General features: G+C 40.2%; 4 protein-coding genes across 19 annotated transcripts; 2 read left to right on the top strand and 2 right to left on the bottom strand.

The window, feature by feature from the left end:
- Nucleotides 1-944: 944 nt before the first annotated feature.
- Nucleotides 945-9,008, top strand: Dh44-R2 (Diuretic hormone 44 receptor 2). 11 transcript variants are annotated; one of them, XR_011416936.1, is made up of 12 exons: nucleotides 4,546-6,249; nucleotides 6,682-6,799; nucleotides 6,856-7,057; nucleotides 7,110-7,206; nucleotides 7,270-7,363; nucleotides 7,429-7,589; nucleotides 7,647-7,757; nucleotides 7,822-8,007; nucleotides 8,073-8,197; nucleotides 8,374-8,424; nucleotides 8,625-8,738; nucleotides 8,867-9,008. XR_011416936.1 is itself a non-coding variant. In XM_070210091.1 (11 exons), exons 2-11 carry the CDS (start codon nucleotides 5,968-5,970, stop codon nucleotides 8,510-8,512), a joined length of 1,515 nt encoding a protein of 504 aa, XP_070066192.1. In that variant the 5' UTR covers nucleotides 945-1,264; nucleotides 5,589-5,967; the 3' UTR covers nucleotides 8,513-8,530. The 11 variants fall into 11 exon arrangements, 6 of the variants coding, with proteins under 6 accessions (XP_070066192.1, XP_070066189.1, XP_070066191.1 ...); XR_011416935.1 differs by having other exon boundaries at nucleotides 8,625-8,758; nucleotides 8,867-9,005; XM_070210091.1 differs by lacking the exons at nucleotides 8,625-8,738; nucleotides 8,867-9,008 and adding an exon at nucleotides 945-1,264 and having other exon boundaries at nucleotides 5,589-6,249; nucleotides 8,374-8,530.
- Nucleotides 8,867-22,506, bottom strand: fdl (fused lobes). Of its 2 annotated transcripts, none has more exons than XM_002059260.4 (6): nucleotides 22,180-22,506; nucleotides 12,348-12,530; nucleotides 11,742-12,289; nucleotides 10,946-11,681; nucleotides 10,564-10,882; nucleotides 8,867-10,477 (listed from the first exon to the last, which is right to left on the bottom strand). In XM_002059260.4, exons 2-6 carry the CDS (start codon nucleotides 12,509-12,511, stop codon nucleotides 10,223-10,225), a joined length of 2,022 nt encoding a protein of 673 aa, XP_002059296.1. In that variant the 5' UTR covers nucleotides 12,512-12,530; nucleotides 22,180-22,506; the 3' UTR covers nucleotides 8,867-10,222. The 2 variants fall into 2 exon arrangements, with proteins under 2 accessions (XP_002059296.1, XP_015024276.2); XM_015168790.3 differs by lacking the exon at nucleotides 22,180-22,506 and adding an exon at nucleotides 20,868-20,899.
- s-cup (stanley-cup) lies at nucleotides 14,909-23,577 on the top strand. Of its 2 annotated transcripts, none has more exons than XR_011416934.1 (4): nucleotides 14,909-15,756; nucleotides 17,605-17,755; nucleotides 18,419-20,397; nucleotides 20,534-23,577. XR_011416934.1 is itself a non-coding variant. In XM_070210087.1 (4 exons), exons 2-4 carry the CDS (start codon nucleotides 15,383-15,385, stop codon nucleotides 19,493-19,495), a joined length of 1,602 nt encoding a protein of 533 aa, XP_070066188.1. In that variant the 5' UTR covers nucleotides 14,965-15,282; nucleotides 15,372-15,382; the 3' UTR covers nucleotides 19,496-19,883. The 2 variants fall into 2 exon arrangements, 1 of the variants encoding a protein (XP_070066188.1); XM_070210087.1 differs by lacking the exon at nucleotides 20,534-23,577 and having other exon boundaries at nucleotides 14,965-15,282; nucleotides 15,372-15,756; nucleotides 18,419-19,883.
- On the bottom strand, nucleotides 23,227-25,666 carry achi (achintya). Of its 4 annotated transcripts, none has more exons than XM_002059258.4 (8): nucleotides 25,398-25,666; nucleotides 24,821-25,347; nucleotides 24,611-24,759; nucleotides 24,165-24,554; nucleotides 23,976-24,077; nucleotides 23,722-23,813; nucleotides 23,500-23,661; nucleotides 23,227-23,438 (listed from the first exon to the last, which is right to left on the bottom strand). In XM_002059258.4, the coding sequence occupies exons 1-8, from the start codon at nucleotides 25,510-25,512 to the stop codon at nucleotides 23,308-23,310; spliced, it is 1,668 nt and encodes a 555-aa protein (XP_002059294.2). In that variant the 5' UTR covers nucleotides 25,513-25,666; the 3' UTR covers nucleotides 23,227-23,307. The 4 variants fall into 4 exon arrangements, with proteins under 4 accessions (XP_002059294.2, XP_015024272.1, XP_015024273.1 ...); XM_015168786.3 differs by having other exon boundaries at nucleotides 23,722-23,801; XM_015168787.3 differs by lacking the exon at nucleotides 24,165-24,554.
- Nucleotides 25,667-25,708: the final 42 nt, after the last annotated feature.

Here is a 25,708-nt window from a genome sequence, read left to right as displayed (position 1 = left end):
TTTTGACATGAATAAATTTGAACAAGAGAAAATTGCCATTAGGTTCGGTTTTTATGGACTTCCACGAGCTTGAAAAAAAATACCCCTTAAAATCGTACTTAATACATTCGATTTAATATATTCATTATAGCAATTTGAAATTTGTAAAAAGCTAATGCATTTTTTTCATCTTGGGCAAATATAGTCCGACCAGGAGAATCCATGTTCATGCCAATGACGACTTCAAACGATATATCTTAAATAATAATGTAAACATTATAGTTCTACAACAATATTGCATATTGCTTGTTGTTACGGTTTTAGCACAGGGCGCTTATAAGTTGTCGTAGTAATAAGTAAACGACAAAAAGTATGTAACGGCCCATTCAGTTTGATTGTCAATTGCAGTTATCAGATTAAGGCATTGACAACGACATCGTCATATTCAAGGCCAATTGAATGCAAATGCTGAAACTAACCACTCAGAAAATTGTACCGAGTAGTAACAGTGTGTGAGTTACTCTGTTCTTAGTGGTACGTACCTGTACGATAGCCTTAGTGGGTCTGTTATTAAATCTTAACAGTTTTAATAAGTGGGGTGTGTAGGAGCAGGTATATATAAGAATTTTGTTCTGTCATAAATAGTACCCGAAGATTGCATTTTTTAGATAAGACAGACGGACACAAGCCAATATACTCACTTGTTATATTGGGGAGAGTGTATGAAAAATGCCGGTCTCATCTAAGCGAAAGCTTTCTAGCTTTCTGCAGCACGAACACAAAAACTTACACACTCACACACCTAATCGGGTTGCCATCGCCACAACTTGTTGCGAGCGTCCAACGTATCCTGTGTTGTTTGTGGGCGTCGTCAGAGCAACTGTGCTCGTGTGTTTGTGTGGGGTTTGCTCCCGCACCGAAAGCAAGACAACGCTCTGCGAAAGCTCACGCCAGCAGTTCATCGCTGTCAGTTGCCGTTATTAGACGTGAGCTTTGTACGACATTGTCGGTTGAATTCATTATCTTGATAGTGAATTTCGTCGCAGCCTCCGAAAACTTTTTAAAAATATATTCGCAAACGGATTCACAAAACCCAAAACAAAAACACTGTAGTTGTTACTACTATATTAATCTCGCAACTTTTTATTACTTCCGGATTGATGGGATTGATTTAAGTTGTATTTGAATACGCAAATAATATTCACATTTCAAGTTTTGCTATCTGCAATAAAAAATATTGTATGTTTGCGTGCGATCAAAAGTTGAATGTGTTCAGTAGCAACGCGTGAGTTTTGAGTAAATGTACATATGTGTATATGTGAGTTAAGTAATAAAAATGATAAAGGCGATAAACATTTAAAGCTGACAGCACTGACATTCGGCCATGTGAGCCAGTGAGTAGATGTGGGTGAGACGGTAAATTAAACATTTGTTCCACCCATGACATGATTCTGACTTCTGACTTTTCAGTATGGGACTATGCGACTGATTTCACACTTGAATTATAAAAAAACAGAATTGCCTTAATTGTGAATACACTCTGCATTAGCACATTGGGATAATAAACAAGCTATAAAAATGATATTTTCTTAACCAAGTGAGGTCGAGACCCCAGGCAGGCTGTTGATCACTTAGTAGCTCGCGCCCCATTGGTACACAATGAGACTTTTAAATTGAAGAATAAACGTCTGATTAGACGCATCACATAAACAATTTGAAAGTACACGAGCAAAACAAATTGAAGCTTTTTGAATACTGCCAAAATTCTTTAAATGCTCTTTCTTACCCTTCGTTTCTCCCATGTAATTTGGATAGCAGGTCTGTCTGTTGAAGAAGAACCTAAAATTTCCGGTTAGGCAGGTTCTGCACATATCATTGAAAAATATATCTATGAGGTAACATTTTGCAACCTGAATCATCAATACATATTCAATAATTTTATGCTAATATATATGCAGTATATAATATATATTCAGATATATAGTAGAGGCCCTCCTACGTGCTTGATTGCACTGGCTTTTTATATTTTTTATTATTTCTGTTGACCAAAGATAAACATTGTAACATTTTGCAGTGCGTTCATTTGCCTCCAGTGCTGAAAATAAATATTAAATACGAAATAGAAAGATTAGAAACATTAACAACACAAGTAGACAAAACACCAACAACGATATTTAAAATTAAAAGAGCAGCCAAGAAAAACAAATCTAAAAGGGTAAGGTAAGTCAACTGTAAGTTACCCTGTTTGCTCTGAGTCGGTATGGAAATATCTATGAAATGTTTGAATGTATTTTTTTTTTATCCCTCTAAAAACATAGTTTCCATATATTTTTCACTAAAAGCCCTCTAGACTCGAAAATTCACACATTTTGGCATCTGAATTAAATTAACAAGTAAACGTTACCAAACATAGCTAAAAATAACAAAACTTCGCTCAAACTGGATACCGTGGCAGGAATAATTTAAGGTCCTCTAAAACATGCATGCATTTTATGCATTGTAAACGAAATTTCTCTTTTAAATAGGGTATTTAAGAAATGTAGCACCATCTTATTGTTTATAGCTCTAGAATTTGAATTGTTAGGTAAATAGAAAATTTTAATTACACTTAAGTGGCAAGGGAAGCAGTTCAATAAGATAGCCAAATGGATTTCTGAGTGCGAGTGGAAATCAGTTCCAAACTGCGTTAGCTGAGATCCACTTTCTGAAGAGCAGTCAGTGCAAATAATTATAATATGCAGTAGCTGAACTTAGCTCTAAAGGCAGTATTTTCATGCCACACCCACATTACGCTAATTGATTTCAATAGTACTCCAAAAGCTGCGTCATTGTTTTTAGGTGAAATAGGAGTCGTTGCTGTGGCTGTAAAAGATTGCAGGCCACGTATTTACACATGCATATAGATATTAAAACAAAGATAAAACAAACGTATATATAAACTCATGAATTTGTTTAAGAAATTACATATTGCTTATGGGCTCTTTTCTGGCTACGGCTTGGATACGTACATATTCAGCCAAAAGGCAATAAACATGTCTGCAGCTTCTTTTGAAATTTATATATTAATTGCAAATTAAATTTTTGCTTTGCCCACTTTCTGTTTCAGATAAAACAACTTTACACAGGGTCACCCCAAGCAGCCCTTACCCCACTTAACGCAAATTGTTTGAAGTTTAAATCGTGTTTAAATATTTGTTATGCCATTGCATATAAAATTAAGACAGATGAAAAGTTGAGATCTCTGCGTATACTTAATGCTGCTGCTGCTGGTTCTGATGAGGGCAATCGCCCATACGCCGCGTGGGCATCAATTATTGAGTCTTAACATTTTTCCTGTAGTTTGTAAACTTATGGCTATATAACCACATGCACATCAATACTAAATGTTGCTTGTTTTGTTTGGCTTTAATTTGTTTGCCTTTTGTGTGTCGACTCCACCGAGCCAATTGGCCACGGGGACTGCGTTGGGGCAGGAAACCAGCCATTCAAGCAATCGGGCAGGCAGTCGAGCAGCTGGACAGGCGACTGTCCAGCGCGCAAACAAGCTATTTATTTGCTTTCCGACATCCATAAATATCGGTCAACTCGCCTGACTGCATCTGGTTTTGATTTGCGCCCGTGCGGACGACGTCTCCAGCTCCAATTCCAATTGGTTTCACTTTGTTTTCTTCATTCATAAAATTTGCTGTGTGACCTTTTAGTTTTTACGTGGTTTTTATCACGCTGAAACGGTCATACAGCATATGGCATGTCCAATAAGCAGCTCATTTAGGCCGATAATAGCCTCAAAGAGACATATAATTGATAGGGTCTCATGATATCAGCGAGTTGACGTTTTCTTTATCATAATACCCCCGTACTATATAGTTATATGGTCCCATATGTGTGAAATGCCAATTAAAGGTTTACCTACCTATTGTTTTCATTTGTTTTGACACTTTATGAATCATTTAAAGATCGCATCCAGCAGCCTGGTAAATATTATAAATAATAATATTATAACGCTGATCTGAGTCGTTGCAGCCATCAGGAGAATATTTGCTCTATTTACATTGAAGGCAGCTGCGATGCCTGTTTATTTGCATTTCGCTTTAGCTGTTAATTGTGCGCATTAGCAGCCAAATTAGCTGCTTTAATGGAATGGTTACCACAAGGCTTATTAACCAACAAAATAAAAATCATAATCTAACGCACCCGTACAAATATTGCGCTTGTTTGCCCTTAGCATCATAAATAAATCGCAGCTCGCCAAATATTTGAGCACGGCATGCGCCACTTAGTGGCACTTGTCCGATTGGTTACCCCGTTGGCGTATTAGCCCAGAGGGGATCTGGTTCTGCACTATTGGCTCTCCGGAAATGCATGACCACCAAGTTAAATAATTTGTTTGCAATTTTTGACCTCAGTCTGTCAATGTGGTCAAGATCAAAGTTAATAGGCGACTGCGGCTATTGCACTGGCCCCTCTGCCAACTAAATATATACACATATATTATTTGTGTATTTCTTAAAATGTATTTTTAATATATATATATCTTTTTTTGTAGTTCACTAACTTGGGTATTAGGTAATTAACATGCTTCGTTCGGCAATTCCCTCGTCGAGGACAGCAGCGCAAACATTATAGAGATGTCCAGAATATCCCCAAACTTGCCTGTTACCTATTCGTTGGTGTTGTTTTGGGAAATGCTTAAGTCCCAGTATGTGTCTCCACTTTTGAATAAATGTCTAAGGCATAAGAAGAGACTCAAGTGCATATATAAATACCCACCTGCAGTATCTTTATATAAAATCATCTAGGTGGGCAACATTCTCTCCTATTTTTATAGCTTTGTTCTGTGGAAGGAAGTTAAGGGCAAATTTTCGTTATGAGAATATTTGAAATCAGCTTGGATTTTATCCCACTTACAACAATTAAATGCCATTTCAGGATTCAGTTAAATGTGAATAAGTTCCCAAAATAAGCTAGATTCGTATAGCTCGCGAACGACACGAGTGTAATAATATAATGTTTCGTACAATTAGTAGCACAATTTGCAGATAATATAAACGAAGGAGAGATTATCTCAAATGTGTTAATAAGAGGCAAAAAACGCCGACAAGAGCAACCAGTTTTCACTAACAACTAGTTGTCATCAGATTTTGTAATGCTGGTCAGGTATTCTATGGTTTCTAACTGGCATGTTAACACAGGGTATACATACATATTACTGAAAAGGTATACAATTAGAGATATTCCCTTTGAAATCGGGGTGTATGGTAGTCACAGTAGCCCCGCCCAAAGTGTAGGGGCCATAAAGATTGTTGTTTATTTATCTGCATATTATCTGCACATACAGACAACGCCACGTGATTTAAGCGTGTATTATTTGTACAGATTTTTATAAGTTCTACATATATGTACCATATATACAAATCAAATAGCACAACTCAGCGGCATATCTATCTAGATGTGTGTGCAGTATACATATGAACATATGCTTATATGTGTGCCTCTTTGAGAGGGCCTTGCAAATCTCTCGAGTGGGAGCTTGAATAGTGCGTGAATAAGTCGAGTACTTGATTTTATCAGTTAAGCAGATATCACCCAGAAGTTTTTTCACTTTTCAGCTCATCAACATATTTGCGCAATTTCTGTCTAAAGTGAACCGTTTAATTGCGCAGCGCAGCGTGTAGCACGAATACGAAAGTGTGCCCCGGGTTCAGCACCCGCCGTCCCCTGTCCACACTCACATAGACACACACAAATGACGTCCTGCTGGCATGTTCACCGTCAGGAACAAACAATATAGCGATTGTTATAAAAAGTTCGTCGTATGGTTGGCACTTTCATCTGGCTATAGATAGACGGCAGACGGCAACAGATGTGCATCAGAGCAGTGCAACAGTGTACTTCAATACGTTAGCTGATTGAAGGCTGAAAATACACAATAACCAATTACCAAGCAGTTAGCCACATTCTTGGTAACTTAATTTTGTGGCAAGCGCTATGGCGGAGGACGAGTTGCAAGCACTTGTGGAACGCCTCGATGACGCCTCGGCGGAGAACATTGCCAATGCCATTGCCAACTTCTCGCTAGAGATGCTGCAGAGAGCCAGCGCGCTAATTGGCACCCAACAGCCGCACAGCGGTGATATACTCATTAACCGCACCCTGGAGGACCAGTGCAAGCAACAGGCTGAGCAGCAAGATGCCCTATACTCAAGCCCGCATTTAAGCCACACGGGGATAGACCAATATAGCAGTAGCAAAGCATCAGCTGACAAGCCGGTGAGTTGAGTTAATTAAAACGTTGACTAGGATTTTTTGTTGCTTAATTTTAAATACAACAACGACCTAATGTACGGAGAATCGAAACATTTCTTTTTTAATCGAATCAAAACATAGTGTGACATCAGCAAAAGTTAACTGACGTGCCTGATAAGGCCAATTTCAATTTTAATCAAAACGTTGTTGCTGTTGATGATGCACCAAATTTTTTTTTATATTTTAATTCTGTTTTATAAGTTGATAACCAAATATTCCGTCATATAAATAGTTAATATAAATGTTTGACTATTTATTTTTAATGGCAGGCAATCAAAAAACTACTCGTCCAGCATTTGTTTATATTTTTCTATAGTCGCGTATACGTATTTATTTTTGTATGAGTTCACTAAAAATTATTTTTGAATTTTTATCCTGTGATTATGTCGGTCGCAGACCTTGTATTGTCCCACCTCCTTTGATTCGGTGCTCTGTTGGCCTCGCACCAGCGCCAGTACCTGGGCTATTTTACCCTGCTTCGAGGAGTTCAAGGGTGTCCACTACGACACAACAGGTGAGCATGGGATTATGAAATAAAAGAATGGACTCTATGCCCTTTCCCGTTTACAGAGAATGCAACGCGCTTTTGTCATGCGAACGGTACGTGGAATCATTATTCCAATTATAGCAGTTGCCATCAGCAATTGGGCTCGGTGCCTGTTGTTCCAGACTTCTCAGCCAGCGTGGATCTGCCGGCGATTATCTATGCTGGCGGTTATTTCATAAGTTTTGCAACTCTGGTGGTGGCGCTTATAATATTCCTAAGCTTTAAGTGAGTTTTATGAACTGGTTAAAAATATTCTATTCATTTGTCTTTGCTGCAGAGATTTGCGCTGCCTAAGAAATACAATACATGCGAATCTATTTCTAACATACATCACCTCAGCGCTTCTGTGGATCTTAACACTTTTCCTGCAAGTGGTCAGTAAATCTTCCTATAAATAATTTTGCCATAATCTCATTTGGTTTCTAATTGCACCACAGATAACAACTGAATCTAGTCAGGCTGGCTGCATAACGCTGGTCATTATGTTTCAATACTTTTATCTGACTAATTTTTCCTGGATGTTTGTTGAAGGTAAGCTCAATATCTTTTATCTTAAATATAAGCCATATATCAATTTTAAAATTAATTCTTTGCAGGTCTCTATCTCTACACCTTGGTCGTGCAAACATTCTCTAGCGAGAACATAAGCTTTGTTATCTATGCATTAATTGGCTGGGGCTGTCCAGCGCTCTGCATTTTGTTTTGGTCCATTGCCAAGGCATTTGCATCGCATCTGGAGAACGAGCATTTCAATGGTGTAAGTGCGTCATCAGTTTGGCTTTTGCAATTGTTGATAACTAAATAATTAATGTAGCTGGAAATTGAATGTACCTGGATGCGTGAATCTCATATTGATTGGATATTCAAGGGGCCGGCCTCATTGGCGATTCTAATTAATTTAGTATTTCTTATACGCATTATGTGGGTAAGCGTTTAAGCATTTGGAGGTTTTTGATTCTTTTTATCCATTCAAACTTTCCATTATATAGGTACTCATCACCAAATTGCGTTCAGCACACACATTGGAAACGCGACAGTATTATAAGGCCTCCAAGGCTCTTCTTGTGTTAATACCCCTCTTTGGTATTACGTATTTGCTAGTGCTAACTGGACCCGAACAGGGCATCAGCCGTAATCTCTTTGAGGCAATGCGAGCCTTTTTACTCAGTACACAGGTAAATGAATAAAGAACCCACCAGGTGTAACCAACATTTCTCCTAAGATCTGTGTTTATCATTAGGGTTTCTTTGTGGCTCTGTTCTATTGCTTTCTGAACTCTGAGGTGCGCCAGACGCTGCGGCATCGCTTCATAAGATGGCGTGAGAGTCGAAATATTCATCGCAGCAGCTCCCTTAAGAATCGTAGGTGCGTCAACAAGCTGAAATTCTTTTTAAATGGGTATTAATACATAAATTCATATATACATTGAAGCATTTAATTTGGGGTGTTGTTGTTGTGATATGTTATATGTTTTACGCAGTGCATTACATTTTTTGCTGTGGCTCGCTGTTGTCGCTTAACCAAATTAATTTCCATTTCAGACATCGCACATCGAAAGACTACTCGCAGCGCTCGCGTACTGAAAGTCTACGGTGCGTATACGCTATGCTCCTTCCTTGTAGTAGCATCCTTCGCCTTTCTCACCTTTTGTTTAAACTAATTCTACTAAGAACTGCATGAATAAATATGTAATTTTTGATATTCTCATATTTTACGGGTTTTTCTTTGATATTCTGATTTCCGGTTTTAATTCTTTTTATTTATTACTTTACCACTTTTATCATTATTGTAGACTTACTTCGTCAAGTCCTGTGCCCGCCGGACATTTTGAATGATCAATATATTTGTACCGAACAACACGTATACGCCATTGAGATTTCTGTTTTATAATAATATTAATGTATATGTATGTATGTTTATTTGTTTGTAAGTATTGTATTGAGCAAAATATTAAAGTATTACCTTTTGTAAATAATTACACACGGATTTATTTACTTAAATCAATTTTCTCAATTTCATCTCGATCTCTTACAGCACCGAGGAGTGTGTAATCTGTTTGCGGCCGTCGCTGCACACACGTGTTGGCTCGTTAAAACACTGTCACAGCATTGATCTTACCGATTTTGTTTAGACAAAACTGATATTGATATATATGTACGCTCTCAACAAAATATACCAACACACACCTACAATTGTTCTCATGTTACGATAACCAATCAAACAGTTTTTTTTGTGATTTATAATACAACAATTTTAAAACTCGATTAGGATATGATAACACTTCATTTGCCAACTTTGAAACGTGCATTTTTTTTTAAATACCAAAAAAAAGTTTGCGTGCTTAAACTTGACTTGAAGTTTATTTTTGTTGAAAAGGTTTAAAATTAACGTATTTTTGATATTTAGTTGCAAAATCTCTTTTAAGTACAAAATAATATTAAACATAATTTTTTGGGTCAACTAAGATTAGACTTGTTCACAGTGCAGCTTCAAAAACAGGCATTACAAATATTTCAGATGGAGGTGTACCGAATATTGTGATCGAGTTGTTCATTAGTTGCACAGTGGACAGCTTTACTACAATTATAAAAAATTAGCTATAAGTTTTCTAGTTTTTGTCAAATACGTGCCAATGCGTGCAAAATTTGTTGTTACGATTACATATGTGTATATTAACCCTAGTTTTTTGTATTTTTTAAATTTTCATTTGTTTTTTGTTTGCTTCCTATTTATTTATTTTTTTATAAGGTCACATTGTTTGTATCACTGATAATGTAATTTAAAATAATCCTAATACAAAACGAAACACAAAACGATTTGCTGTCATACAATCTATTCTTGTATGTATACTAAACAATATCATGTTTTTGTTTGAATAAAGCTTTAAAATTATCAAAAGTACATCCTATATGCTCATGTTTATCTTGTCCATTTTATTAATTCTCTAAACTAAGTATGCCTTACAAAGTATTTACCTGTTGTGTGCATGTGAGTATATGAAATCTATAAATTTCCTATATTACCTAAAACTATCACTGTCACTCTTACTAAATACATCCTCAATCGCCAAAATGCTAGTTATGTTATTGTTTGGGTATTTACGTATGTGATTTATGTGTGTGCGTATGTTTGAGATAATTAAATAAAAATTAAATTAAAATTAAATAATGAAATTCGTGATTACGCATGGCTGATCTGCCGGAAACCACTTGGTCGCAAAATGTCTTTGAAAAAGTCGCCTCGTTAGCTTATTTTGCTTTCTTTTGCATTGTTTTAGTGGACGCTTAACGCTTAATATGTATTGCGATAATTAAAAATAACAATTACACTATAAACTAATTAACGCACAGAGTGGGAGCGGGAGTTGCGCCTCTTGTCTTATAGATAATATCAAATGCACTCGCCGGGATTCTGTACACAGTACTTGGGAAACAGCGCCTCGGCTTTGATGCCCAACTCTACCAGGCGATTTCTAAACAATGAGATTCGTCGAAATACTTCTGGTGGTACAATGTCAAAGTCATGATCATCATTTGGATCCGACCACAGGCGTTCGGCCAGCGCTGCCGCACGGGGCCACAATCGATTGTCCAATTGATTTTCGTCCACTTGTTCTGTCCATAAGCAGGCCTCACCTCCCAGCACCTGTTAAAAAGGCCTTAATTATTTTCTAGCTCTACAAATTGAGAGCATAATTGATATACACACAAATATTTATATTTATAGTTTACCTGTTTTCGCCGCTTATTATCTAGTCGCATGCGTTCCCAAGGACGATGCTTGTACACATTCTGCCAAGTGCGGTAAGGCGAACAGGCGGCATCACCTGTTGCACGCCAGCTGCCAAATCCACAATCCAAATACCAAGCATCCACATGCGAAAATATAACATTGTAGCCATTGTCCAGGAGGTCATAGTTTTCCTGCCAGGTACTCCCACCCCAGACCTGCACCACAAATTGACTGTTTGGAAGACACTTGGTGTTTGTCAGCGCACTGGACCAGACAACAACGTGCCTGAGCGCTTCATTGCCATTGGCCAGCTTCAGTCTGCGTACCAAAATACGTCACAGCGTGCTTAAAAAGATTATCTTAAAATGTGTGCAGCATTACCTTGCATTAGATTGTAGCATGAAGTCGCACCACAGGCCGCGAAGATCCGTGTCATTGAAGTACTGCGCCCAGCAATCGAGATTCACTTCATCACCGCCTAGGTGAAATATATCCGTGGGCCCGGTCAGCTTTAGAAACTCTTCGTACAGGCGCTGCAGTATGAGGTAGGTGTGGTTATTCTTCGGATTCAACTGGCCGCAAGGCGGTTCGCCACAATAAAAACTCCAAGGCTGCTGATTGATGCACAGCGACAGTTCGCCAAGGCCACGCTTAGGTCCCCAGTCCCAGCCATTTCCTGCATGCGCAGGCGCATCGACTTCCAAAAGTACTTGTACGCCAAAAATCTTGGCGAACTCGGTGACCTCGCGCACATCCTGTTCACTGTATGTTTCGCTCTCAGAGTACGCACCGTGCTCTGCCAGTTCAGGATAGTTTCGTGAAATATACGGGAAACTTTGGGCATCTGTTATATGCCAGTGAAAGCGATTTAACTTGGCCAGGCCCATCGCCGAAATGGTGCGTTTAATGGCATCCACGGAGAAGAAATGCCGAGATGTATCGAGCATTAGGCCGCGATATCGAAACTTAGGCTCATCGTTGATCAGCGAGCTAACATAGGTGCGCAGCAGACGCTCCTCATCGTCATACCAAATGAGTTGCTGTAGCGTAGACAGTCCGTGACGTGCACCAAAAAAAGTTTGCGCTGTGATGTGCACCAATATACGCCGATGCTCATCTGCCAGAAGAGATCGAGTTAATGAAAGAGTTAGGAGTCGTTAATGATTTAATTGCTTACAAGTTGTGCTTAATTTATAACTTTCGTCATTGTCCAGATTAAAGTTTAGCTGATCTGACCCATGCACTGATAGCTTCACCTGCAGACTATCCAAATCGCCAACGCGATGTGATCCAAAAGTGGCGCTAAAGAGCGATCCAGCCAGTGGGGATTCTGCCACGTCTGTGTCTGTTTTGTGTAGCCCCAACCTGAACGAGGGCTCGCTGACTGATGCTGCTGCCATTGATATCTCATCTGTATGCGATGCATAATCCAATCGCTGTATTTGTCGCAATTCCTTAATAAACCAATCAAAGGCCAATTTAAGCTGTTTGCGCACGTCGCGATGCGGTGAATCTAAGCGCAGATGTACATCTTCCACGGAGAAGCGCAGTGTGTGAGCACTGACCAGAGACTTGGAAGTGGGATGTGGCCAAATATTGATATCTCCACAAGTCATTGAGCAGCTGATGAAGGAGACACGCTTTGCGTTGTCTTCGTTCTTGTGATAATTAACGCGTACACATCTATCATGGTCGCATTTATAGGTCCATGACTTTTCCAACGGTCTGAAAGTGGTTAGAGCATTTTGACAAAAAAGTCTTATAACTGGCATACTATACTTACATGGGATCAATATTGCGATCCCTTTGAACGTGTAGCCGCGGCTGTGCTTCGCTGTAGGCTTGTGTCTTGATCACGCCCTGATTCCAATACAAAACTGTCAGTATGAATATGGCTCCTGAGAGAAGCACCAGCAACGCACGGCGTAACGAGACGGCCAATGACATCTTGAAGAGGTAACGTAGGCTATTTACCCAAAAAAAGAAAGACTTTTAGTAAAAGCATTTTGACAAAAAATTTATTAATACTATACTATCCGAACACGTGACGCATACACAGAATTGGTAAATTTTGCTCGAAGCTATGAAATAGTTACCCAAACGGAAACAATACCAAAAAAAAAGCCTACTTGTCATTGTTATCATTCGAAACTGCGACAGCAAAAGGACGACCCCATCGCACTTTAATTAACGTTTGTAATTTGGATGATGAAACTAAATCGAACTGGGCTTAACAATCAACAAAAATCAAAGGAACCCCACTCTGCTGCTATTGCTCCTTACCAGGCGCAGGGAACAGGACGAAACTTGTTGGTTTTGGATTTTACGGCACAAAAAACTCATGGCCGAATAGTTTTTCTTTCATATAGCGTCCGAAACGCAATAGAAAGAAATTGAAGCTAGCTTTGAGTCTCATCATACTATAATGAATATTCAACCAAGAGCTTCAATACTTTAATACAATTACACTGAGGATACTAATCAAGACATTTTTATATTCAGCAAGTCTTTTACACCTACGCCATTGCTTGTCAATTTTCCATTTACAATTTAGCAAAAAGGCAACATCAATGGTAAGGGTCCGACTTTAAAGCCTCCCAATTGCAAACATAAAACAACCATGCGAACACACCCATGTTAAGAGACAAGACCTTGCGACGTTAAGTCTGCAGACTGATGACTAATGCTTTATGCTGGTACACTTTTATATTGTAGGTAGTTTCTGGACTCTAAATAGCCTATAACAAATTGGCGCACCCTGTGCTGCAAGCTTTTTGTGTATCTTACTTAAATATAAGTTGAATAACATTTGAGAATATGAAACATTGACTTGCACAGTAAAATATAGCATGTCAAAAGCCCTCACACGTGCCACATAGTCTACAATTTTGTGTGTCCTGTCAATTTCAAAGCGGTGCTTGCTGGTTAGAAAAAACGTTTTATTGCACAGCACGGTATATTCATAAATAAAAAAGTGCAGAAGATGGCATAAAACATCTTCTGTCTGTCATCTTCATTATTCTTGATAGTATACATAGTATACATACATAGTTAATGCATCCGAAATATAAGGTTTGCTAGCTTTCAGCGGTGGCTCATTAGATAAATCTAATTGTGGCACAGTTACAGTCACAACAACGTAGCATAGAATTGAGCACGGGCTGCGACCTGTGCTTACCTGCAGCGCGTGCGCAATGAAGAGCTTAGTGAGCAAAAGCGCCGAAAACTATCCATCATCACAGAGGACAATATGTGGTGGGATTCGTCTGTGGAGGAGAGCCTCATCTGTGACAGCGATACACAGAACAATCTAATGAGTCGTGTTGTCCTATGCCAACTGTTAAAGGACTGTTGCCACAACTACAGCTACTGGTCTTATGTATTTTAATGGTAATTTTTTCTAGAAGGCCACACAAAACTATAAATAAACCACACAAATCAAGCATTCCGCACTAAAAAGTTGAAACAAAAAGTGTGAATACTGGACGTGCTCCTAACGGGAGCGCGCGCGACTCTCAAGGTGTAAGTAACTACTATGAACACGACTCGTACGGATTTTTCAGCCTTTCAAGATTTTTGCTGGCTGGCAGGTGGGTTTTGAGCTGGTCCCAAAAATGGCGTGCAAGTATTTACATAAATTGTTGAACCACCTGCCAGCGTTTCTGAGCTGCTGGACAAGGATACAGTACAGTATTAGAATATTGTGCGCACATGCGGCGTATAAGCAATATACTTATGAAGATTGACGTTGATAAATGCGCCCTACTTCCTGTCCTGTTTTATGGTATAGTATGTACAGCCAAATAAAATTAACAATTAGAGTAAGTATACATTTTTTCTTTACAAATATTGCGTATTAGACCAAGTGCACACATCGCATACTCAATATGCAGTGCATCGACTGTGCCTTAGAGTCGCGTTATTATTTATGGTCGCATGCCGCGAAAAACGACAGTTGGCGACAAGTGTTGTTCAAATGGCATGCACGGTTGCCACAACAACAACAGCAACAAAAACAACAACAATCATGCATACAACAAAAGCAGTTGGCGCTCAATTTGATGTGAAACGTGCAGGAACCGCACACATGCACATAAAAGGAGACGACGAAAACAGTCACACAAAAAGGAAGCTCAATACAAATGGCTGTGCTTGGCCGCCATTATTGCTGTTGAAAAGGGAAAGCAGCCTGAAAAGCAAGAGCAAAATGGCGGCACAAATTGTAACAGGCGCACAGTGACAGCAACAGCAACGGCAGCAGCAAAAGCAACAGCAACAGCAACGGCTGTTAGCCGAGCAGCAGCCGAAGCTGATTCGTTTTCGGTTGCCTAACAACTTCGTCGTGACATACAACAAAAGGATAAGCCAAGTCAGCCTGCCAGCTAGTCAGCAAGTCAAGCCGGGACTCAGTTGCAATAGCGCAACGCATTCGCTAAGACGCGAACAGAACGCGACGCGGCATCACTCAACAAAAAGTTACTAAATAATCAGCGAATATATAGAAATAGAAACACTTGTACAAATTGTTGGTGGCAAGTTACCTTGGCCATCGATCGCACCTCTCTAGTTCGCATGCCAGGCTGGCGTACATTACGTGCACGAGGCTAGAACTAAGTAGGCAGGGCCGATGTCCTTGGTTTACTCTAGAGCTTGCAGCGTGTGGCAATGGTTATACTGATGTGCTGAGCACTGCGTGCGTCAATTAAAGGCCTGTACAGGTGTGTTGTGTGTGCGTGGGTCAGTGTATTTGTGTTATGGGCACTATAATACGCCTTGGCTAATTGTTATGCAATCGTCTAACTTTAAGCCAAAAGGGATATGTCTTTGAAACGTTATGCAATAATCGCGGCGGTAAGTCAGCAGCAGCAACCGCAGCAGCTGCAGCTACACAATGCAACAGTCATGTCAACAGCAAGGACAACGACAGCAACAGCCTCAGCAATAACCTCATCATCTCAATCCGGCAGCGAGGAAGAGCTGCAGCATTCCCAAGAGCTTGCCAGCAGCTCCTCCATAACCACCTACTACAATGGCGGCATGGGCCTCTATAATCAGCAGCGTGGCATTGGCGGTGGAATATCACTGCTCAATGGCGCAGCCGGCTCCGGCAGCAGTCACGGGACGAGTGGTGGCAGCAGCTCACAGACCTACGCTCACGTTGTCAATGGCAGCGTGAATCTTCTGCTTGGCGGGTGAGTGATGCTGGCAGGCTGGCTTCTCCGATTCCAGCTCCTTTATTCACTTGCAATTATTCATTTATATGCTGCAGTTCGTAAAGTTGGCAACTGACAGTTTGACAAGCGCATAATTGTAAATTAATAAAATACAACCGCTGGGAAGTTTAGAGGCAGCAATAGATTTAATGAAACTTGGAATAATTTCTATATTGAATTAACTTTAAGGAATCCTCTATTATGTTTTTAAAATCAAGTTGAATCAAATTCCTTTAAAACAACTAGTGAACGTTGACGAGTATATGTTTTTTGCAAGCAATACAAATTTAATGTAGAATGCATATTTGCCTTTCAATTAAATAAAAATTCCGCTGATACACGCAGTTAAAAAAAAAAACTTCTACTCATGCCAGCGTCAATTTTATGGACTGTTTAATCTAATATACGCATTATTGAATTATATTAAATGAGGTATTTTCATTGTTATAATGGTTCATTACCCCATACATGTATAATATTTCATCATCCCACAACGCTGCTACTGTTACTGCACCATAGATCATGTGCAAAATGGTTCTGCTTATGATTTATGAGAAAGCAGCAAATTAATAACATAAAAAATTCATGCAAGTCTGAAGAGGAAGATATTAGGATGTCTGTTCCTTTGCCTAACTCTGACATGACAAAGTAACAATATTCATAATTGGTCCCATTTCTTTTCTCCGTCTTCAGATAAAAAATTGTAATGTCAGCTATTTAAATTACTTTTTTTTGTAACACCAGCTCAGATCAGTAAGTACTGGAATTGGGTGGCCTAAAAAATGAGTGTTAAAATAAACGTTTAAAGTGCCGATAAGAACGTTCATGTCTGCAAGCAACACGCGCCATGAACACCGTAACTTTATTTTAACCACATTTTTATCGATTGTCTACATGTCAATGAAATTTAACAAAATATAAATAAAGAAAAGGCTGCACATGCCGCTGATAGTTTTAGCTACTCCCCACGTTATCGAACGCTTTTGGGGCCATTAATGAACTGTTGACATGCGAGGAATTGCGTGAGCCGCAACGGAAAATGAGCAAAGCAACCAGGGCGTGGCAGTGTGGGAAAGGAGGCGCTGAAAACAAGTCGGAGGACAAAGGACAAGCACCGCATTATGTTGGATTTAAAGTGGATTAAGTGACATCATTGATTTGTGTGACGTGTCACAGATTTGAGGAGCAGATTAGTCAACCCTACAATTACCCCACTAATATTTGTATAATCTAGGTTGCATGGGGAACTTTGTGATAACAAATTACGTATACGTAATGATTTTCCGTTATTCCCGATCTTCTCCCAATTAAACACATTTGCGACAACATGCTATAATTACAAAAGTAATACAAAAATTTGTTTTTACCCTCAAGTGACACTGTATTGAATAACATTTGCTTTTCGGGATATTTTTTTATCTATTTGTAAACCCATATGGTTGCGTGCTCTTCGGGACGATTACGAAATGTAATAACACATATGTATGTATGCATGTTTTTGTTAAAATTTAATTGTTACGTTAATTAATTCAACAGAATTAATATAGGCCAAATCAGAGTCGAATTTCGTCAGAAATTCCTGACCATAAACATTGTAATCAGATTGTACTTGTGAAAAAATGTACATTATACAGTCCTTCTTGACAAAAGTTTATAACAAATGCTATAGCTATAGATATTGTCCAAATATTCTGCTTGATTCATATATTTCTCGGGACTTCTCGCTTCACGGTTATAGATCTGAGGTAAAAGGGCTTTTATTCAAGGGTATTTTATATTTGACTAAGAACAAAAAATATTTATGTCTATCTCATTATTGATTTGTAGGTCTATGCTCTGCCTGGTGACTACAATTTTATGTGTAGTTTGCTATTGTTGCCATCGCAATATCAAAAAGCGTACTGAGGCCGCCTACAGGCAGCAACAACATCAATGGCTGGAGAATGATCCCAATATGGAAATTTATAGTGTTGAACAGGTAATATAAAATACCTTTAATACTGAGATTGCTTTTAAAACATTTTAATTTGCTTCCGGGAGCCCAGAGATAAAGTTTTATGTTGTGCTTAATGCTGTAAGTCTCAAAACCAGAATTTAGCACGATATTTTATTTGTTTGTGTATTTTTGGCGCCAAATGCGTTTCAACTTCTGCACCATATCTAAAACATGATTCGGTAATGTATGCTACCGAAAAGCATTTACAAGGTACAACCACAAAAAAACGGCTAGCTTTGGCGGTACTGTAAGCTCCCTTTAGAAGTGGACATTATGCTCTACTTTGCTATGGGCCTTAATAAGTTGTTGGGCCGCTGTTCATCCCACTTGCACAATAACACAGAACTTATTGTTGTTTGTTGGCCCTGTGGGAAAAGACGTAGTCGCCATCGCCAGCGTAAATCAACGGTTACTCGGTTCATGTCACCTAAAGTTGTCAACGGCAGTATGAGAATGGGCTACTGGAGAAGAACTGTTATATCGGAGTTACCGATATAAGTAAATTTATGATGTGTGTGCAATTTAAACATTTTTATTTGTGCAGCGGTTATTTCCTTTTTCGCAATATTATTTTTGAGAAAGGCACAACTAAAGGCCTACAATCGCGCCTTGACTTACCTAACTAGCCATTTCTCTGGTTTTCAGTGCTATGAGACTTCGGGTCTCTTTTTGGGGGATTCAACGGACGGCCTAGCCACCTTGCCGGCCTTGCATCATGAGCCGCCGCCTTCCTATGACGCTGTTGTTTTGCACGAGCAGCAGCTGTTGCAACAGCAACAGCAACAACTGGAGGAGCAACAACTGCAGCTACAGCAACAGCAACTACTTTTACAACGAGTCTCGCCGCCGCCTGGATATCGCTCCACGCTGGATATAAGCAACGTGCAGCAAGTAATGGGGGTGTCAAGTGGCGATGGCAGCGCCGATGGCATTACAGGGAGCAGCAGTTGCAGCAGTAGTGCCGGAGCTGGCGCACTGTTGGTTAACAAGCAATTGCAGCGCACTTTAAATGCTCAATCCTGTTGCTCTCTGCAGCGTGCCGAGGTGGAAAACATGTGGAACGCAGCCGCAGCGGCAGTGGTTGCGCGCAATGGTCATTGCCAGGAACTGGACACATATATGCCTTCGCCATCGCCATCGCCTTTGCCGTTACCACTAGCACTCCAGGCACGCAAACATGCCCAGGCGGCCATGCGGCTGAATAGTTTCGGGAGACGTTACTTGCAGTACAGCCAACATCATCAGCAGCAGCACAGCCACTACAGACGCGGCTGTCCATTGTGCGGCAAGTTTCGTTACGCGTCCGAAGACGAGGCGTTGACGGCATCTGTGGAGAGTGTCCCGGAACAGTACGATGCCAATGACAATTTCGCAAGTGCTGAGCAACAGCAGCCGCAAGCGGCCATAGAAGCTCCAAATCGAATTGATGCTGATGCAGCAAATGGAAATGTGGTGGACAGCACAACTGAGGGAACGTTAGCAACTGATAGCGACGTAGACGAAAATGACAATGCAGAAGCGATGTCAGTAGCAGCAGAAGTGGCAACAGCGACTGCAATTGTAGCTGTGGTTGCTGAAAACGGCCACCTGGACGCCAACCTGGATATTGACAATATCAACGAGAACGGCATCGTCAGTCTGGACATGAGCAAAATCATTGACATATCGGGCCTACCCACATACGAGGGCGCCCTAAAGCTTGAATCCAGCGGCTATGTGTGAAACTCAAATGTTTCTTGGCATGCATAAGTTCAAAATTTACAATACGATATATATCACATATGTGCTTTATTTTTTAAGACAGTTAAGAGCAGAGAAATCAGTCTGCGATGTGTGTTGTTCTGGCCGATGCCTTGAGTATTCTTAGTATTAGGTAATTTCCCCGATTTCTACCAACTATTCTTTAGCAATCTTGATCTCGGGTTGCGTGATTTTTGCATTTGCCCCCAAACCATTAAGGTTCCTCTGTAACACACACAAATGTATTGTTAATGTTAGCTGTTAGTTCTAAGCATGCATATCCCAGATGAAAAGGTTTGCTGCTAGCAAGTTATAAACAAAAATATCAATAAAAATGTACTTGAGCAAATTTAACTGAACCACTAAACTTTGTGGAACCTTAACCGTAATACTTTTGCCTTTACGCTCATCAAAGCTAATCTGATTGATTTCGCATTAAATATAACGATTGAGTAGGCCAAGAGTGACATGACGCCTAACAAGCGGCAAGAGTATTACCGTTAACCGTGAAAAGGGCCCCTATTCGGGAAAAGACTTATATATGATGGTGTAGGAGGCACACACCTACCCACTTACCGACCCACACACACGCGTTGTTGTCTCTGCCGCGTTTTGCTCGTCCCATGACGGCAATAAAGAAAATATGGCCGCAAACAAATCGCCCGTAATGTGAAGCCAGGCTTGACAACAGAACTTGGAGAAAAGCCAACAAATAAGTTACATACTAAAAAATGGTAACAAGCAACTTGTTAGAAGCTCTCATTATTTGTGGCAATTTCGAATGTATAGGCGGCTGCTGAGAAAAAGGGTTCGCTTGGAACAAAAACTTGTATTGTCGACACACTTGCAAAGGATGACGGACAGGAGGCAGCAGCTGTGCCCAGGTAATGTAGATGTAATAAATCTAATTATGCATGCATTAACTGGCACCCTACGGCCCGCACACACTCGAATATATTCCGAAATGCACTTTCGCCAAGGATTCGCCATATTGTCTTTTTTTCTTTTATTTTTTTGCAGAATCAGAACAAGAGTTCAGTTTTTCTTACTCACTTAGTGCACGAAACACTAAAAATAGTTTTAGCCCAGACAGGCATTGCCCCCGCCCAACTCATACGTATATGGGCTGTTCAATTTGCAGTGTGGCTTATCGTGCGCATTATGATCTCATGACCCAATAGCTAAGATTGCGGCCGCTTAAGATGGATGGGGGATAATCCGGCTAGATGGCGCGTGTGTGACCCAAATAGAAACGTATGCGCAATGCCAGTTGAAGTTGTTGTCTAATAATGCCTAACAATCCGCACAGCAATAATAAATTGAGAATTTATCGTTTAACACCTGCAACACATACCGTCGGAGCAACAGCATTTCGATCAGAAAACTTGTAGACATAAGAGCTACAACAACAAATGCTTATTGCCATGCTAAAGATATGCACAACATTTCAATTTGCTTTATTTATATTTATCCCGCATAGTGCGGCCTATGTCCAATAAAAACTTGTTTAAAATTCACACAAAATTCAGTTGGAACCCGTGTGGCTTATAATTGCAACTGAAAATGATGCGTTGCGTTGGTGGCACAACAAGTGCGGCATCCAAACAGGCAGCCACTGCTGAGCAAATAGAGACTACGTCAGAGAAAGAGAGAGAGAGAGAGAGAGAGAGAGGGAGAGAGAGGGAGAGAGCGAGAATTAGAGAGACAACGATGCTAATACGCTAGCTAGACAAAATAGAGCGTAGACTGAGGCCTCTATATAAAAGAATTCCGAGCTGAGTGTGACGGTATGGGACGATGCTCTGATGTAGACGAAGGCGAAGGCGCAACTAACTGCGCAGCGGCATCGACAAGCATTTGACCCTTTGCTGTTGGGGTTGACTTCTCATTATTGTACTGAGAGGTGTTGCTTCCTTTATTAATTGGAATCGAGTGATATATGAAGACGCATCCTTAACAGCCACAGCTCCACAGGCTGTGTCACTTATTATTTGTAGTAATTTTTTTCCAACTGTAACAAATTATGAGCTAAAATTTAATTTACTCTTGGCTGTACGTCTACGTTTAAGGGTAATCATTGCCTGAGTAAAATAGGTCTGAGTGTCAACGGCACGTGCTTAAAAATAGCCAGTGGGGTTAATGGGAGAAAAGCAAAGCGCCAAATAATGTGAGCAGCTGAGTGAAAATAAGAGAGAACATTTTAATTTATCAAGTGCGAATCTACAAATCATATACGCATATATTTTATAATGTGAAATGTGTTTATATCATTTTTTCATGTAGTATTTATATTAGATGACATTCTGAAATAAACCGACAACATAAATTAAGACATAAATTTTAATAAGATTACCGGATAAGACAGCCGAAGAAAACTAGTATGAAAATTTGCACTTATTCGATTATCAGAGTGGAAAACAAAATCATATCTGAGACTCGGAGCGGCAGCAACAACAAAATGTTGAGTGAATGTTCATACATATATACACATATATTCAAATGCAAGTACGACAACTACAGCTTTGGTGACGCAAGTACTGACACAAAGAAACGCAAACGAAAACTGAAAGTATTATTCCAAATAGCCGAAACGAAATGATGCGAAGACGACCCAAGTACACAGTTAACTTACAGACGAGCATAAAGTACACATTTTAGATACTGACCCACACCGCAATGTGAAATGCTCTTTGCATGTCCTGAATATGCTCTGTGCCACCAAAGTCTCCTCTTCAACAAAGCCGCTATCTATCAAAAGCGAAAGATTTGTTTTTGTGGCAGCAAGCGGTGGAGGCGGCGCGACAGGTTAAAAGTGCGACGGCCAATGGTTGAACGTAGTTTAACTCACTAAGGAAACGTTTGCTGCTTCGTGGTATTGTGCGTTTTGCGAGACTTACAGCATTCAATATTACACATTCACATTTTAATATATTATTATTTACACAAATTCCACTTCGTCTGCCCGTAGCTTATTTTTACCAACACTAATAGTTGTACATACAGCTGTGGTCACCCAAAACCATTTAAATCCTAAATTGTAACATTCGATATTTGCAGTGTGGCCGTTCAACAGCAATTTAAAGATACTGACATTACGAATGCTACATATCGAAACTCTTGCTATCGCGTTTAGTCGGTGCGTCGCTACATTAACCGTTAGTTTCCGGGCAAAATATAAGTAGTGCAATATGTGTAAATATATTAAAATGTGAATAATGAATAATAATGTAAGTCTCAAAGGGCGCACAACCATGAGCAGCAAACGTGTTCGTTGTAAATTAAACTGCCTTCGCAATTTTAACCTATCGTGCCACAAGTGCGTCGGTGGATTAACCGTTACTTTTCGGGCAAACATTAATAAGTGGAATTTTGTGCCAATATCAATATATCAAAATGTGAATGCTAAGTCCCGCAAAATGCACAAAACCACGAGGCAGCAAACGTTTCCTTTGTGAATTACACTGCGTTCAACCATTGGCCGTCGCAACTTAACCTGTCGCGCCACCTCCACCGCTTACTGCCACAAGAACAAATTCAAGGTATGTTAATGTTATACATTTAATTGCATGGGCAGATTGTCCGTCATATTCAACAAATTGTTTATGTTGAACCCTGTCACCTAGGATTAAAAACAAGATTTTTTTCAATATGTATTTGTGAAGTGTCTCTGCAAACGATACGTAAGCAATTAGAAAATCGCTAACGCGCTTCAATAAGTTTAACAAGCGCAAGCAGACGCTTGAATTTAAATCAAATACTTGATAAATATGTACAGTAAATCTTTGATTAAGAGGTTAGTTATTCAGATAGTTCCCCATGTACGCAAGTTCTTCATCTTGGCCGCTGTCGCTCTGACGCACAGCCATAGCAGTTTCCACAAGATAATAAAGACATTTATATTTATCGCGTTCCTCACGACTTAAAGCTGAAAGTAATCTATTGTTATATGCAACGCATCTATCTAATCTAATTCAATATTACTGCACCTTGACGTGGAGGTGTTTGCGCTTCAATTTGTGTATTATCATTATCTCTTATGGTAGCATTTTCTTCCTGCTCTGGAGCACATGCAACGCCATCATCTGCATTCGAACTCGTCACAATAGTTGCCTCGGCGCCTAACATATGATCCAGTAGTTGCTGAGTGCCTATAATTTTAGAAACGGCGTGAGAACTATAAATTTTGATATCTCGATAGACATACTTACTCTCACTCTTAATCTGCGTGGGGACTGGATCACAATTGGAAGCACTAGCATTATTTTTGGTGGTGGTCACTTCCTCGGTGCTGAAAACGGTCCTGCATAGCATTAAGAAAGTGCATAGGTAGAGAGCAAACAGTGTAGTTTTGTTTGTACGCATAGAAGTTTTTGGCAACATGTATAACAGGGATCACGGTTGTACGTCTCCACTCATTACGTCTAGCGTCATGACGTGTTGCACTTAATCTAGAAATACTTACTTGATGACACTCTGCCAGTCATCAGAGGTCTCAAAGCGCACTTCTTCCTCGCTGACCTGCTCGCAGGACTCGTAGTCATGGCCGCTTTCCTCACCCTCAGATCTATGAATGAAAACGTGGCCATTAATTGCGACAGTTGACGGCAAGCTCCTATCAAACTTATAAGCTAAAACTAAAGCATGAAGCTACCTAAGCGCAGCCACAAAACCATTGCAATCATCCTGTTTAGAAAATACTTCTGCTTTAGACAGATACAGTTTCTGTTGGTCCCCTTGGGCACGTTCCTGCTTAATTATTTTATTTGCCACAGTCTCGTTCTTGTTCAGCTCGGTCTGACGTTTGCGTCCGCGCTTCCTTGGCTTGTCCTCATCGAACTCGGGTGGCAGTTGGCCATAAGGGCTATATGATAACATGGAATTGCTGGCGCTATAGCTGCTGCTGCTGCTACTGCTGGTACTACCATCGCTCATGGCCGCCTTGCGCAACTGATAGCTTTGTATCTTATCGATTATGGTAGCTTGCAACGATGTGTGCAGCCTCTGAAAGCCCATCGGATTGTTTGCTATTGCTTGTTGCCAACTTGGGGGAAGGGTTTTTTGGCTACAGGCTAATTACTTAAGCAACCTGAGCATTACCTGTAAATAACACTCTCATCGAACTCTGGCTCCATTTTGACTATCTGGCCATTGGGTGCACGCACATATTCATCGAAATTGGTGAGTACATTGGCTATTCCCTCATGCATTTCAGCGGCACTGTGCACCTCCTCTGTAGCGCCAACAACCTTTGGAAGAAATATTTTAAGATGTATGAATTGATCAATCGTGATTACATATAAATCTCACCACTTCCGAGGCAGGGCTGCCTGTAATGGGATTTGGGGCGCAGTTAATATTTAAACCCATGGAACCCGAAGAGTTTGGGCTTATTTTTTTACCACGGCGCGAGATAGTAAAATGCAAAGGATCATTACCCTCGCGGCGTATCATCTCTGGCAGAATGCGCCGACGAGCATTTATGAACCAGTTGCATACTTGAAGCACGGTTAGATTCGCCTCCTGGGAGAGGGCAAACTTCTCTGCATCACTGGGATACGCATTGTAGCGATGCTCGTAAAGCCAGCGTTTCAATATCTTCACAGAGTGCTTTGGCAAATTGCCGCGACGTTTTCTAAGCGAACCATTGACATCAATGTGCGTTTCTACCAGCATATCATGAAAGTTCTGTATTTCCTGAACCGCTTGCTCAGAGTCTTGGTCCTCTTCGACAATCTCATCTGCAGATAGGGTGCCCAGCACCGCCATTGTGTCCTGCTGTAAATGATCCTGGTCGATACTGGATTCCGAGTTGTAGCGCTCACGTCCCGAAACGCCTAAATCGAACAGTCAATAGGTCACATATAGATTTGATGCCGGTACTAACCTTCGCTTTCTAACAAATTCGCTTGTACATCAGCCTCGTGCATCATGTCCTGAATATTCCGGCGCACTTGGCGATCCAACACCAAATCAACTTCATGCTGTTCCGGCGAGATCATGATTACACACAGCAAACACCAACAAAAAAAAGGAGTACAAGCACGGAATGACTTGCAGCTCCTCAAAAACTTTTTTCACAAAAAAAAATAGTAAATAAATATCTTCTATATATTTTCTAATTTTCGTATTTTTGTGTTCACAGCACCGGCTTTGAAATTAGACTAACTTTGACTAGACGACATTTTCAAGCTGCCA

The sequence above is a fragment of the Drosophila virilis genome, chromosome 5 (assembly GCF_030788295.1).
Source record: "Drosophila virilis strain 15010-1051.87 chromosome 5, Dvir_AGI_RSII-ME, whole genome shotgun sequence".
NCBI lineage: Eukaryota > Metazoa > Arthropoda > Insecta > Diptera > Drosophilidae > Drosophila > Drosophila virilis.
This window is presented reverse-complemented; position numbering and strand designations above follow the sequence as displayed.

Bases quoted from the DNA above. Each gene is read 5' to 3' on its own strand.
- achi (XM_002059258.4), bottom strand. From the start codon at position 25,512: ATGATCTCGCCGGAACAGCATGAAGTTGATTTGGTGTTGGATCGCCAA. The intron at 24,555-24,610 runs GTAATGCTCAGG...CCTTCCCCCAAG, and splicing joins GATGAGAGTGTTATTTACAG to TTGGCAACAAGCAATAGCAA. The intron at 24,078-24,164 runs GTAGCTTCATGC...TTTCATTCATAG, and splicing joins GGTTTTGTGGCTGCGCTTAG to ATCTGAGGGTGAGGAAAGCG.
- s-cup (XM_070210087.1), top strand. From the start codon at position 15,383: ATGTCTTTGAAACGTTATGCAATAATCGCGGCGGTAAGTCAGCAGCAG. The intron at 15,757-17,604 runs GTGAGTGATGCT...ATTGATTTGTAG, and splicing joins GTGAATCTTCTGCTTGGCGG to GTCTATGCTCTGCCTGGTGA. The intron at 17,756-18,418 runs GTAATATAAAAT...TCTGGTTTTCAG, and splicing joins AAATTTATAGTGTTGAACAG to TGCTATGAGACTTCGGGTCT.
- fdl (XM_015168790.3), bottom strand. The intron at 12,290-12,347 runs GTAAGTATAGTA...AACCACTTTCAG, and splicing joins GATCGCAATATTGATCCCAT to ACCGTTGGAAAAGTCATGGA. The intron at 11,682-11,741 runs GTAAGCAATTAA...CTCTTCTGGCAG, and splicing joins TTATAAATTAAGCACAACTT to ATGAGCATCGGCGTATATTG.
- Dh44-R2 (XM_070210091.1), top strand. From the start codon at position 5,968: ATGGCGGAGGACGAGTTGCAAGCACTTGTGGAACGCCTCGATGACGCC. The intron at 7,590-7,646 runs GTAAGTGCGTCA...TAATTAATGTAG, and splicing joins AGAACGAGCATTTCAATGGT to CTGGAAATTGAATGTACCTG. The intron at 8,008-8,072 runs GTAAATGAATAA...GTTTATCATTAG, and splicing joins CCTTTTTACTCAGTACACAG to GGTTTCTTTGTGGCTCTGTT.